The sequence below is a fragment of the Oncorhynchus mykiss genome, chromosome 17 (assembly GCF_013265735.2).
Source record: "Oncorhynchus mykiss isolate Arlee chromosome 17, USDA_OmykA_1.1, whole genome shotgun sequence".
NCBI classification, from domain to species: domain Eukaryota; kingdom Metazoa; phylum Chordata; class Actinopteri; order Salmoniformes; family Salmonidae; genus Oncorhynchus; species Oncorhynchus mykiss.
Genome location: NC_048581.1, coordinates 50,816,115 through 50,829,760, shown reverse-complemented (window position 1 = coordinate 50,829,760; position 13,646 = coordinate 50,816,115). Strand labels below are relative to the sequence as shown.

Genomic DNA, 13,646 nt, shown 5'->3' with positions numbered 1-13,646 from the left:
ATGGCGAGAGGTCTAGCCGTAATAAAGAGATGCTCTGCTTTTTTGACACCACTCTAGTTTTGGCTCTAGTTTTGTCTAATCTTGATTATTGTCCAGTCATGTGGTCCAGTGCTTCAAGGAAAGACCTAGTTAAGCTGCAACTGGCCCAGAAGACGGCCGCACGTTTTGCTCTTAATTTACTCTTAATTGTCTCTCTTGGCTAAGTGTTGAGGAGAGACTGACTGCATCACTTCTTCTTTTTATAAGAAACCTTAATGTGTTGAAAATCCCAAATAGTTTACATAGTCAACCTACACACAGCTCTGACACACACACTTATCCCACCAGATTTGCCACCAGGGGTCTTTTCACAATCCCCAAATCCAGAACAAATTCAAGAAAGTGTACAGTATTATATAGAGCCCTTACTGCATGGAACTTCCTTCAATCTCATATTGTGTGTATGCATTGATATGTAGGCTACGTGCACCTTTCATTTTTTAAAATGTAATTCTGTCCTTGAACTCTTCTTGTCTATTGATGTTCTCTATTATGTCATTCTGTATTATGTTTTATGTTCTGTGTGGACCCCAGGAAGAGTAGCTGCTGCTTTTGCAACAGCTAATGGGGACCCTAATAAAATACCAAATCCCAAAATATCATTATTGTAATGTATCACAAACAGGTATACAAAGGTAGAAATATGCAATATCCTTATTTTAATGAGCTCCATCCCAAAACAAGAGCACGTTTTGTTGGTCCAGACCAGACAAAATCTGAACCAATCATAGAAGTTTGTATTTCACAAGTTTGGACATCACAGTACAAATACATTTTTAGGATGGAAAATGGTTGAAAAATGTATGTATTTGTTAATTTCTCAAAAATCTTGACTCGTTGCTTTAATTTGAAACTCAATTTGACATGTTCCTATGAATTTCACCTTGGTGCTCACGGGTCCTTTAAGATGGAAATGCCCACTACAAGCAGCAGTCTGAAAAAGGGGACTAGTAGCTTTAACAATAGTTATGGTAAGAAAAACATTACAGAAACAGCATCGTACCAATGATGCAGCAAGCCTGCAGCAACACTTCCTCTATGGCCATCTAGGGCTCATAGACTTAGAGGGGAAATACTTCCTGAAGACACACAAAGAGAGAGACATGAATCACAAGGCTGAAATATAAATCTGGGGTTTGAGAAAGTGTGTGTGTGTGTGTGTTCAGGAGCCCTACCTGAGGTATTCTTCGTCTGTGCGTCACCCGAAGAGTACAGGGCAGAAGATACGTGTGGTACTGGTTGAAGAAGGCACTGGCAGACAGCCACATCCAGTTCCCTGCATTTAAACTGTAGTCTGCATCCAACAGGTGCCCCTCAAACACCTGACACACAGAGGGCACAGGGAGATGCAGAGAGAAGCACAGTCAGCTACTGGAGGAGCACACCAACAACTGTAGACACCTTGCAAAGTGACCGATTTTAGAGCCAGCAGCCACGCTGCCCCACGTTTCCTCATTTTTGGTACCTTGATGCCCTCCTCCCTGTTGATCCACAGGTCTCCCCACTCCTCCCTACCCATCCTTCCCTCCCTCCAACTATACCTTGATGTCCTCCTCCCAGCTGATCCACATGTCTCCCACACCTCCATCCCTACCTTCATGCCTCAATCCCTACCTTCATGCCCTCCTCCCAGCTGATCCACAGGTCTCCTCTGGTCAGAAAGCAGGCCACAGCGTGTCTGGCCAAGTGGTGGATCCAGCCCTCCTGCCTCAGCTGAGTCATGATGGCGTTGATCCAGGTTAAGCCTGTCTGTTCCTGAGGGAGGGAGACGGGGAAAAGGACAGGGGCGTCATTGACAATCACACATGTTGTCTGAATGTTCATTTATCTGAGTTAGTGCAATTGAAATAAATTCAGGTCTTCAAAATCAACATCTAAAACGAATGAATCTATTGATAATGCAGCCACTGGGGTCGATCTACTTCGGAGTGGATTCACATGATTAAAGGGATAGTGCAATATTTACTACCCAGAGTCAAATGAACTCATGGATACCATTTGTATGTCTCCGTGTGTAGTTTGAAGAAAGTTTAAGGTAGTTTCTGGCGCCATTGCTAACTAGCGTTAGCACAATGACTGGACGTCTATAGGAACAGCTAGCATGCATGGCAAAATTGCCTAAATGTTTCACTGTCCCTTTAAATATGAATCGGAAGCTGTAATAAAGTACCTGGCTCTCAATGTGTCTCTGTAGCAGTAGAGGCTGCTTGGGGGAGGACAGCTCATAATAATGACTGGAACGGAGAGTATAGAATGGCATCTAACCATGTGTTTGATGTATTTGATACCATTCAAACAAATCCACTCCAACCATTACCATGAGCCTGTTCTCCCCAGTTAAAGTGCCACCAACCTCCTGTGCTCTGTAGCCTCATCAAGGCATGGCTCTCTCCTTCAGGCCACAACACATCTGGCTGCCCTTCAATGCCCAGATCCTCAACAGAGGGAACCCTGTACTAACCTTCACTGTACTCCTCAGCTGCCGGGGAAGGGCACGTCCTGCAAGGGAAACATAATTATAACGTTACCACCATACAACAGGGAAGGACACTTCCTACAATACAAGGGAAACATCCATACAATGTTACCCCAGTACAAATATAAATAATGTTGGGCAGCCGTGAGTGTTATCGGATCTGTTTCTATTCTGCTCCCTTTTCCTTTTTTCAAACATCTGTCTTTAGCACAGCCTGGAGGACACGACTGCAGTGTCACAATGTTTATTTTTGTTTTCCTCCAGCCTATCACAAATGTCTAGTTTATTCCCCCTCTCCCTGGACGACAAACCCTTTCATGTTCATGTTCAAGCCCTCTCCGTGTTCCAAAGCTTCATTTCCAGCCACTAACAACAGCCAGTAGGTCTAAACTGGGCTTCGAGTCAGTCTTCAAGGCTCTTATCCCTATTCACTTTCATACTGTACAGAGAACAGTGGCACCTGTTCACATCACAGGAGAAAAGCCTGTATGTCTCCCCAGAACACTGCTCCTAGATCACATCAAACAGCAGCAGAACAGCAGAGAGTAGGGTTTTGCTGTGCTTTTGATGGCCTGACTGGCTCAGATAGTTAATCTGCGTTTGAATGGGTCACAGGGCCTCAAATATATAGCACACATGCACACATACAACAAAACACAGAGATCACTGCTTTGAAGCTTGAACAGCTGGCATTTATTGTAGATTAGAGCACCAACAGAACAAACAGAGTGCTCCCACTGAAGCACACACACAAAAGGCACCGGCAGGGTCAATCTCAGGTTATTTCTCAGTCAACTATCTCTTTAGAACATATGGACACACCCATTCCTTCCTTGGCGGGCGAGTTCACCCAACACAAGCAATCTGGCAGCAGAGAGAGGCATCTGTTCCATCAGTGACTCAATGACGCACACACGGAAATAACAACAGAAGCTGTGCCCAATCAACACTATCTATTAATGCCATCATTAGCATGCAATTAGCACAGGGAGAGAGGTTTTAATTCTCTATTATGGCAAACAGTCTTTTGGATTAAATTGTCCTACTTAGATCAAAATATTGGTTGATTATAGTAGAGGCTGTCTAATTAACTGGCACGCATTGTGTTCGCAGGAGAGGACAGTGGAGAGAAATTATGCTCTCTGTGTGCTGCTGACTGAAGCTCCCAAAGGGACCAGAAGGTCTCATACCACAATCAGAACAGAAGGAATCCCTGCAGCATATGACCCATAGAAAATAACATTAAACTGTCTGTGTACCCTATCCTTCTTCATCCCATTCCTGTTGGTGCTGAGTGGGGAACATGGAAGGTTTTATGGTGGCAACTGAAAACTGCACTTACTGTGTGACTTCTTAGTACCTGCTCAGAAAATCTCAAGTGCTTACATGTTGACTACCCGAGATGTATGGCAACCTGTAGAGCCCACATATCTGGCTTGATCTAGGTATACACTCCATAAGCGTGTAATTTTTGACACTAAGTGCTTTACTTTAACAAACCCAACACAATGGTAAATCTTAGCACTGGCGGTAGAGTTATAGGTTTGGGGGGTGTCAAAAATATTTGAGCCATTTTCACAACAGGAATTATGGATGCAGTAGCTGGTGGTGGCACGAAAGGGCTGGGTTTTGATGAATAAACAAGTTGTGGGTATGCCGAGGCTTAGCCCCTTCATTAATAAATCTTCTTAGGGATAGGCCCCTTTTTTCTCCACTTCCTGTCTGAATGACGTGCCCAAAGTAAACTGCCTGTAGATCAGGCCCTGACGCCAGGATATGCATATAATTGGTACCATTGGAAAGAAAACACTTTGCAGTTTGTAGAAATGTTAAAATAATGTAGGAGAATATAACATAATAGATATGGTAGGAGAAAGTCCAAAGAAAAACCAACCAGAATTATTTTTTTTGTTGAAAGACCATCCTCTTAGAAATGCAAGAGTAAGGTCATTGCTCCCTGGAGGAAATTTCTATGGCTTCCACAGGGTGTCAGCAGTCTATGTCCAAGGTTTCAGGCTTGTAAATTAAAAAACTATTAAAAAATATAAGTTTTAGTAGTGGGACACAGTCTTGTAAATTCGTGTTTGCGTGCGCCATTAAGACATTACGCACCTGCTAAAATCGGTTTCCTATTGAACATACTTCTTTCTGAAAAATAATATAATAATAATATAATAATATAATAATATAATAATATAGTTTGATTACATTTTAGGGTATCTGAGGATTAAATAGAAACGTATTCTGACTTTAGGGGTAGATTTTTTGATTCCTTTCTCTGCATGTTGAATGAGTAGATTACTCAAATCGATAGCGCCAACTAAACTGACTTTTTGGGATATAAAGAAGGATTTTATGTAACAAAACAACACTACATGTTATAGCTGGGACCCTTTGGATGACAAATCAGAGGAAGATTTTCAAAAAGTAAGTGAATATTTAATCGTTATTTGTGAATGTATAAAACCTGTGCCGGTGGAAAAATATTTTGATGTGGGGCAACGTCCTCAAACAATCACATGGCATGCTTTCACTGTAATAGCTACTGTAAATCGGACAGTGCAGTTAGATTAACAAGAATTTAAACTTCCAGCCAATGTAAGACACTTATATGTACATAAATGTTTAAAATCCATAACATTTATGATTATTTATTTGAATTGCGCTCCCTCCAGTTTCACCGGAAGTTGTCCCGCTAGTGGGACAACGATCCTTAAAAACGTGCTCCATGGCTAAATATGTGGTTGCTTCAAGTTGTGTATTGACTGTCTTTTATGTATTGCGTTGTCATCAACTCCAATTCGAATGTTAGTCCGTTATAGCCTAGTTCGTTAACAAGCCTGACCCATATTCGCTAAATATTTTTGAACATGTTTGCAGTCCACATTGTTCTAAATGCATGGCTTCAATATGGAAATACATTGTTAAACATAGGCTAGAGTATTCACCTTGAAATAGGGGCTAGGCCTTCTGTGAATAGCAGTCTGGACATGGATATGCAAAACTTACTCAATAAACAAGATTCAATTCAATAGACTATTGCTAAGGCCTAAAAAAAATTCTGTCTGTTTTTTAAACTAACAACAATATTTCTCAATAGAATCAAGTCAGAACTTAATCTTAACTTGATTGCTCTTTGTCACGGATAATTTTTCTGTTGCTCCAGGAAATTCAAATGAGCCTCAAGTCTTGAGTCCCTGAAAGAGCAATTCTCTTTCTCTCCATGGAGTCATTGGGATCAGGACTTGCTATCAAAATAATTGTATCTCTCGCTCGCTCGCTCAAACGCTAGGTCTAGGTCCTATTACTGCAACACTAAAATGTGCAAAAATGGATCTGAAATGCAGCCATACACATTAACAACCATCGTTTTAAAAATACAAGTTAGATATTGGTCTAGTCTACGACATACAAGTGTCAAGTGTATCAAAATTAAATTGTGGCCTAGGTTGGTCTAGTGGTTAGAGTCAGCGTGGGTTTGATTCCGGCCCACACCCTTCTGGCACAATTAACTCAGTCCCCCCCGATTGACTTGATTCCTTTACACATTTAAAATATGGACAGTCTATGGATTTAACCCCCGGTCTTGATAAGAAATGACCATACCAGACACTTTTGTCTAAATAGGAAACAAATAAATGAATAACAGTAAGCTACGCCAACAGCTTCTATTCATACAAAGTGTGGGATAAATTGCCACAGTAGATTTGACGTGGTAAACCAGGAAACACTTTATTTGTATTGTACAGAATGCTTGCCATATAGATAAATCACCCTTATTCTGTTCCAAAGGGACTAAGTTGTTCCGATTACAATACTAACCAGAGGATGAACATATCTTGAAAGACTTTGGTTGCAAGCAGGACTAACGTTAAGGTAACACTGACATCTTTTAGGAAGCGGTAATGAGGTGAACAATAATGGCTGCAATTGAGATCAGCTGTGCGAGTGAATTTAGCACGCACAGTTTAACGATCAGATGTAGATAATCTTGTGCCATTGATGGTTTCAATAGGCGCCTTGCTGTTTGATTATATTCCAGTAGGCTACATTCTGTAGGCCATCGTTAGCCTATCCATTGTTACATAACGAAAGGTGTGAAATACAATAATAGACTAGCCTACTGTTTGTGTTTCCCTGGCTGAGTTGATGAGCTGATATGGGCTATCAGTTGATTGACAGATGTAGGCCTAATGTAGTACGATAAACTTTCCTCCAGTGTGGATGCTCGCCCACGTTTTATAGTTAGACTATGTATAACTTGTCAATATAATTATGGGCTTTGGTGTGGATGGAAAGCCTGTATTGTGTGGCGTTAATATTTATAAAGTAATATTTATATTTGTAAAGTTGTCAAGATGTTCATGCACTTGAGCCCATCCAAAGATGATTTTGTTGATCTGTGACACTTTTCTTTGATGTCCAAATTATTAGACTATTCGTTTCACTTCTTGGAAAATGTAAATAAACTCAATGAACTTGTGAGCCTAATGTGGCTTTAGGCTGGTCACTAAATGGCCCAGCACTCACGAGGCTCAGAGCCAGGGGGCGCGCTGTTTATACCACCGGGTCACGGCGGTTCACAATGCTCAAGCAAGGACTAAGAATACTATGAATACTGATGACCCAAACCATAGCCCTGACCTTAAGCCCTGAATGCCTAAACTGTTAACCTTCGAGTGGTTTCTGTTTTTACCATGTAACCACGCGGAATTAATGCATCAAAAATAGACGTTCTTTCATGAGTCAAAGGCCAGTAGGACGGATTTGAACCCATGCCGACTCTGGCATATGTGTGCTGGGTTCAGTGGCTGTAACCGCAAGGTCACACAGGCACTAAGGCAACCAAAGTAATGTAACGTATTGCTTGCCTTCAACACATAATAAAACAATTGATACAAAAATTAAACAGATTTTCCCTCACGAAAAATACATCTACCCCCTGCAAATATGTCAATGTATTATAATCTAAATAAGAATTCACACGAGATACGCATGTAGCCTACATAAGGTACAATGTAGCTACAGTACTGTAATGAATACAATCATCGCTTCCACCTGCCCCCTGGCGGCAATTCTAAATATTTCTTCAGATATTAAAATCCTCCTGCTGCAGGATTATTTTCCTCCTGCAATGAAAGAGGTCAAATTAAGATCTGACATCTGTAGGCCTAAGGGCTCTTCGGCAGGAAGCATGTATGTTTGTCCTATCATTGAATATAGTTTATTAAATATTATAAACTGTGTGGTTCGGGCCCTAAATGTTGATTGGCTGAAAGCCGTGATATATCAGATCGTATACCATGGGTATGACAAAACATTCATTTTTACAGATCTAATTATGTCGGTAACCAGTTTAGAATAGCAATAAGGCACCTCAGGGTTTGTGGTATATTGCCAATAAACCATGGCTAAGGGCTGTACCGAAGCACTCACTGTTGCATCGTGCGTAAGAAAAGCCCTTAGCCGTGGTATATCGGCCAAATAGGCCTAGTTATAACAAACATGTAGCCAATCAGATTTTTTTTTAAAATTGGATTTAACATGGAAACATTTGTCAACACACGTGTTCGAGCCATGGACAATTGAACATTTGCCAAACATTATAATAAGAATAGCCTACCATCGCCGTAGATATGGCCTGTTAGTGACTTTGTCACGTGAAAGGTAAACAAACAAACAGGACAATAGTCTAGGCTACAAGCAGATTCAGCACCACGGACAGCCATCGGTATTCCCCTGACTTGACAGATCCAATAGGTGAAAGTGGAAGATGCAAATTTTTTAACAAAATGATAAAGGAAAAACAATAATCAGTCTATTGTAATAACTTGATGCTCCTAAACAGACTTCCTACAGTCACTGACACCTTTCATTCAATGACTATTCCACTTAAAGGCCGAATGAAGCCCAACTTTTCAAGCTGCATGGACACATATGTTTTTCTAAAATAATGTCCAATATTAAAAACTGGAATATGTATTTATAAAGCCCTTTTAACATCACCCGATATGTCACAAAGTGCTATAGAGAAACCCAGCTGTAATGGATCTCGTCCTCCTCTTCTGAGGAGGAGTTGCGAGAAGGATCGGAGGACCAATGCGCAGCATGGTAAGTGTCCATAATGTTTAATCAAAACACAACAGAACACTGGAACAAAACAATAAACGTGAATAAACGAAACAGTCCCGTGTGGCAACAAGCACTGACATGGAAGACAAACACCCACAACTCAAAAGTGAAACCAGGCTACCTAAGTATGATTCTCAATCAGGGACAACGATTGACAGCTGCCTCTGATTGAGAATCATACTAGGCCGAACACAGAAATCCCAAATTATAGAAAAACAAACAGACAACCCACCCAACTCACGCCCTGACCATACTAAAACAAAGACATAACAAAGGAACTAAGGTCAGAACATGACAGTACCCCCCCCCCCCCAAAGGTGCAGACTCCGGCCGCAAAACCTAAACCTATAGGGGAGGGTCTGGGTGGGTGTCTGTCCGCGGTGGCGGCTCTGGCGCGGGACGTGGACCCCACTCCACCATAGTCTTTGTCCGCCTCCTCAACCGCCTCCGTGGCCTCTTTCGAGCGGCGACCCTCGCCGCCGACCTCAGACTAGGGACCCTAACAATGGGTCCCGGATGGACGGGAGATTCCGGCAGCGCCGGACGGACGGGAGACTCCGGCAGCTCCGGACAGGCGGGAGACTCCGGCAGCGCCGGACGGGCGGGAGACTCCGGCAGCGCCGGACGGCACCGGATAGACCGGACGGTGGAGGCGCACTGGAGGTCTCGAGCACCGAGCCTGCCCAACCCTACCTGGCTGAATGCTCCCCGTATCCAGGCCAGTGCGGCGAGGTGGAATAGCCCGCTCTGGGCTGTGCTGGTGAACCGGGGATACCATGCCTAGGTGTGGTGCCATGTACACCGGCCCGAGGAGACGCACTGGAGACCAGATGCGCTGAGCCGGCTTCATGGCACCTGGCTCGATGCCCACTCTAGCCCGGCCGATAGTAGGGGCTGCAATGTACCGCACCGGGCTATGCACACGCACCGGGGACACCGTGCACCTCACGGCATAACACGGTGCCTGCCCGGTCCCTCTCTCTCTCCGGTAAGCACGGGAAGTTGGCGCAGGTCTCCTACCTGACCTCCCCCCAATACATTTTTGGGGCTGCCTCTTGGGCTTCCTTGACCACCGTGCCAACTCCATTCTCCGGTAACCCTCCTCACATAGTTCCAGAGAATCCCAGGCGGGCTCCGACACTCTTCCTGGGTCGACCGACCACCTCTCTATTTTGTCCCATGTTGTAATATAGTCCAGATCTCGCTGCTGCTGCTGCTGCTGCCCGTTACCACGCTGCTTGGTCCTTTGTTGGTGGGTGTTTCTGTAACGGATCTTGTCTTCCTCTTCTGAGGAGGAGTAGCGAGAAGGATCGGAGGACCAATGCGCAGCATGGTAAGTGTCCATAATGTTTAATCAAAACACAACAGAACACTGGAACAAAACAATAAACATGAATAAACAAAACAGTCCCGTGTGGCAACAAGCACCGACACGGAAGACAAACACCCACAACTCAAAAGTGAAACCAGGCTACCTAAGTATGATTCTCAATCAGGGACAACGATTGACAGCTGCCTCTGATTGAGAACCATACTAGGCCAAACACAGAAATACCAAATTATAGAAAAACACACCCAACTCACACCCTGACCATACTAAAACAAAGACATAACTAAGGAACTAAGGTCAGAACGTGACACCAGCCTAAAACTCCAAACAGCAAGCAATGCAGATGTAGAAGCACGGTGGCTATGAATAACTCCTTAGAAAGACAGGAACGTAGAGAATAACCAGACTATGAGGGGTGACCAGTCCTCTTCTGGCTGTGCAGGGAAGAAATTATTACAGTACATGGCCAAGATGTTCAAGACGTTCAGAAATGACCAGCAGGGTCAAATAATAATAATAATCACAGTGGTTGTAGAGGGTGCAACAGGTCAGCACCACAGGAGTAAATGTCAGTTGGCTTTTCATAGCCGATCATTCAGAGTTAGAGACAGCAGGTGCGTTAGAGAGAGAGAGTCGAAAACAGCAGGTCCGGGACAAGGTATCACGTCCGGTGAACAGGTCAGGGTTCCATAGCCGCAGGCAGAACAGTTGAAACTGGAGCAGCAGCACGACCAGGTGGACTGGGGACAGCAAGGAGTCATCAGGCCAGGTAGTCCTGAGGCATGGTCCTCTGAGAGAGAGAAAGAGAGATAAAGAGAGAAAGAGATAGAGAATTAGAGGGAGCATACTTAAATTCACACAGGACACCGAATAAGACATGACAAATACTCCAGATATAACAGACTGACCCTAGCCCCCTGACCCCAGCATAATTACTGGAGGCTGAGACAGGAGGGGTCGGGAGACACTTTGGCCCCGTCTCGACTATACCCCCGGACAGGGCCAACCAGGCAGGATATAACCCAACCCACTTTGTCAAAGCACAGCCACCACACCACTATAGGGATATCTTCAACCACCAACTTACTACCCTGAGACAAGGCCAAGTATAGCCCATGAAGATCTGCCCCACGGCATGAACCCGAGGGGGGCGCCAACCCGGACAGGAAGATCACGTCAGTACCTCAACCCACTCAAGTGACGCACCCCTCCTAGGGACTGCATGGAAGGGCACCAGTAAGCCACTGACTCAGCCCCCGTAGTAGGGTTAGAGGCCGAGAATCCCAGTGGAGAGAGGGGAACTGGCCAGGCAGAGACAGCAAGGGCGGTTTGTCACCCTACATGTCGTTTGTTGACTGTTTTGCTGCTCGTGATATTTTAATAAAACATTGGTTATAGGCTACTGATTAGACTACTGTGTGCCTCTGCTGGCAAAATGGAAGCCATAACCAATTGCGTTACTGTCAAGACTGCCAAGATTGGCTCACATTTTTAAGGACACATGTCAAATATTTCCACCCCTCTCACCTCAGCGGAAGCGAGCTGATAAGACAGGTAAATTCCGAATCCTGGCACCAGGGTTGAAAAATAGCTCGCTTTTACAAGTCGAAATTGCCAAAGAGCGCGAGTTTGACATCAGCACCGCCTTAATGGCGGCCTAAAATAGAGGCCTCAATTTGAGCAGAAGTAATAAACTGTACTCACTGGAAGTCCTGAGCTGTGATCTCTCTGGCAGGTTTGTCTGGCTCCCCCAGATTGGACAGGACGTGTAGAAACTTCTTGTATGTCAGATGTGATCCCTTCCGTTAGCCTTCAATATCCTACAGTGGGGAGAGAGAGGGGAGAGTGAGAGGGGAGAGAGGGTTAGAGAGGGGGAGGTATGGAGAGGGGGGAGAGAGCGAGGTCAGAAGACAAGCAAGGAGGGTTTACAGTTGGAGATACAAAGACACACACACACACACACACACACACAAACACACACAGATGACACACAAACACGCACACATATACACAGCCAAGAAGAAAAGCGGGCATTGAAGTACTTTGCTTTCAAACACTCACCACTGTGACCCACCTCTTGACATAATAGAGTGTGTGTGCCACGGTGGCATGTATTTTGAGTCCCTGCTCTCTGGCCATGATGCAGTGCTGCTGGTCCAGCTGGGTGTTGTGGGGCTCTATCTCAGTGTCCATGCTGAGCTGGGTGGTGCCCCACTAGGCCACCGGATGCATCACTGTCCCCTGGTAGGGCCCCTGGAGCACATACAGCCTGGTGCCCATGGCCTGGAGGCTATGGTGGAGGTCTTCCAGACACTGCAGGGCCAGGTAGAAGAACACATCAATATGATTTCAAACCAATCTGTGAGTACCGACCACTCATTTTCCAGTTCTGTTGGTGCATCTTGTTGCTATTAACGTTTCTAGATACCAACTAGTCCCTTTCATAACATATTGAGTTTCTTACAGAAAAAGAAAAGTACGGGCAAAGGACAATTCCAAATAATCAATTCATAGGTTATTACAGTGTAATTACCATGTAACCATATCATTTCTAAAATACCTGATAATGTTTAGCCTGGGTACCAGTCTGTTTTGCCATCTTTCCACTCCTTGCAGTTCCTGTCATGCTAAACATCTTTGGCGTATGACACAGAGTACAAGGAGTGGAATGTTAGCAAAACAGACTGGTACCCAGGCTAGGTAACTGTATGTGCTACTATAAACCCTGTATCAGGATACCCAAGTTAGCCCACTGATCTGCAGGAGGAATCTCCAGCGCACGGCCCCAGTGCGCATGTCCAAGAAGAACACGGGGTACACACACACACTGATGACTCCAGGGCCCCCAACCGGGACAGGTTGTCATGGAGACGCAGGCCCTTCTGGAACAGGTGGATGATTCAGTGTTGGCTGATGGTGTTATGGTTGGATCTGATTGGCTTCTTATGCAAACACACAACAGTGTGTGTAGGCTCAGCGACAATCAAGCTCTTGATTAATATTTGTAGGATATCTGTATCTGTAGGAAAAGAGTTCAATACTAGCACTTTATTTTCAAGTTATCCGAATAAAAAGCCATGTGCATCAGATTAGATAAGGAAGTGCCCCCAAAAAGGTAGGAGACCAACAGACTTTAGAGGTTAGAGTGGCAAAGAAAAGATGCTGTATCATAAAAGAATAAAGGGAACATTTTTGTCAGATCAAAGAGATGGGACATGACAATGACTAGTGCTCCAGAAAGTGTATAATTTCTTAATCTATGCTCTAATCTATGCTACGAAATTGGGGAGAAAAAAGGGGTAAAATTCAAAAAAAAAAAAAAAAAAAAAAAAATGTCAATTTTTGTCCATTAAAATAACATCAAATTGATAATTAATACAGTGTAGACATTATCAATGTTGTAAATGACTATTGGAGCTGGAAACGGCTGATTCTTTATGGAATATCTACATAGGCGTACATGGGCCCATTATCAGCAACCATCACTCCTGTGTTCCAATGGCACGTTGTGTTAGCTAATTCAGGTTTATCATTTTAAAAGGCTAATTAATATTTAGAAAACTATTTTTCAATTATGTTAGCACAGCTGAAAACTTTTGTGCTGATTAAAAGAAGCTATAAAACTGGCCTTCTTTAAACTTTAAATGCATCAGCATTTGTGGGTTCGAT

At 43.9% G+C, this 13,646-nt stretch overlaps 1 protein-coding gene and 1 long non-coding RNA gene across 3 annotated transcripts; both read right to left on the bottom strand.

Annotated features, from left to right (window-relative positions):
* Nucleotides 1–561: 561 nt before the first annotated feature.
* On the bottom strand, nt 562–4,298 carry LOC110493204 (cryptochrome-1-like). Its single transcript, XM_036950045.1, has 4 exons — nt 2,501–4,298; nt 1,654–1,794; nt 1,215–1,361; nt 562–1,118 (listed from the first exon to the last, which is right to left on the bottom strand). The coding sequence occupies exons 2-4, from the start codon at nt 1,759–1,761 to the stop codon at nt 1,101–1,103; spliced, it is 273 nt and encodes a 90-aa protein (XP_036805940.1). The 5' UTR covers nt 1,762–1,794; nt 2,501–4,298; the 3' UTR covers nt 562–1,100.
* Nucleotides 4,299–10,708: 6,410 nt separating this feature from the next.
* LOC118936400 lies at nt 10,709–13,339 on the bottom strand. 2 transcript variants are annotated; one of them, XR_005037001.1, is made up of 3 exons: nt 12,039–13,339; nt 11,682–11,797; nt 10,709–10,767 (listed from the first exon to the last, which is right to left on the bottom strand). It is a non-coding gene; the product is annotated as an uncharacterized LOC118936400 (long non-coding RNA). The 2 variants fall into 2 exon arrangements; XR_005037000.1 differs by having other exon boundaries at nt 12,052–13,339.
* Between the last annotated feature and the right edge of the window lie 307 nt (nt 13,340–13,646).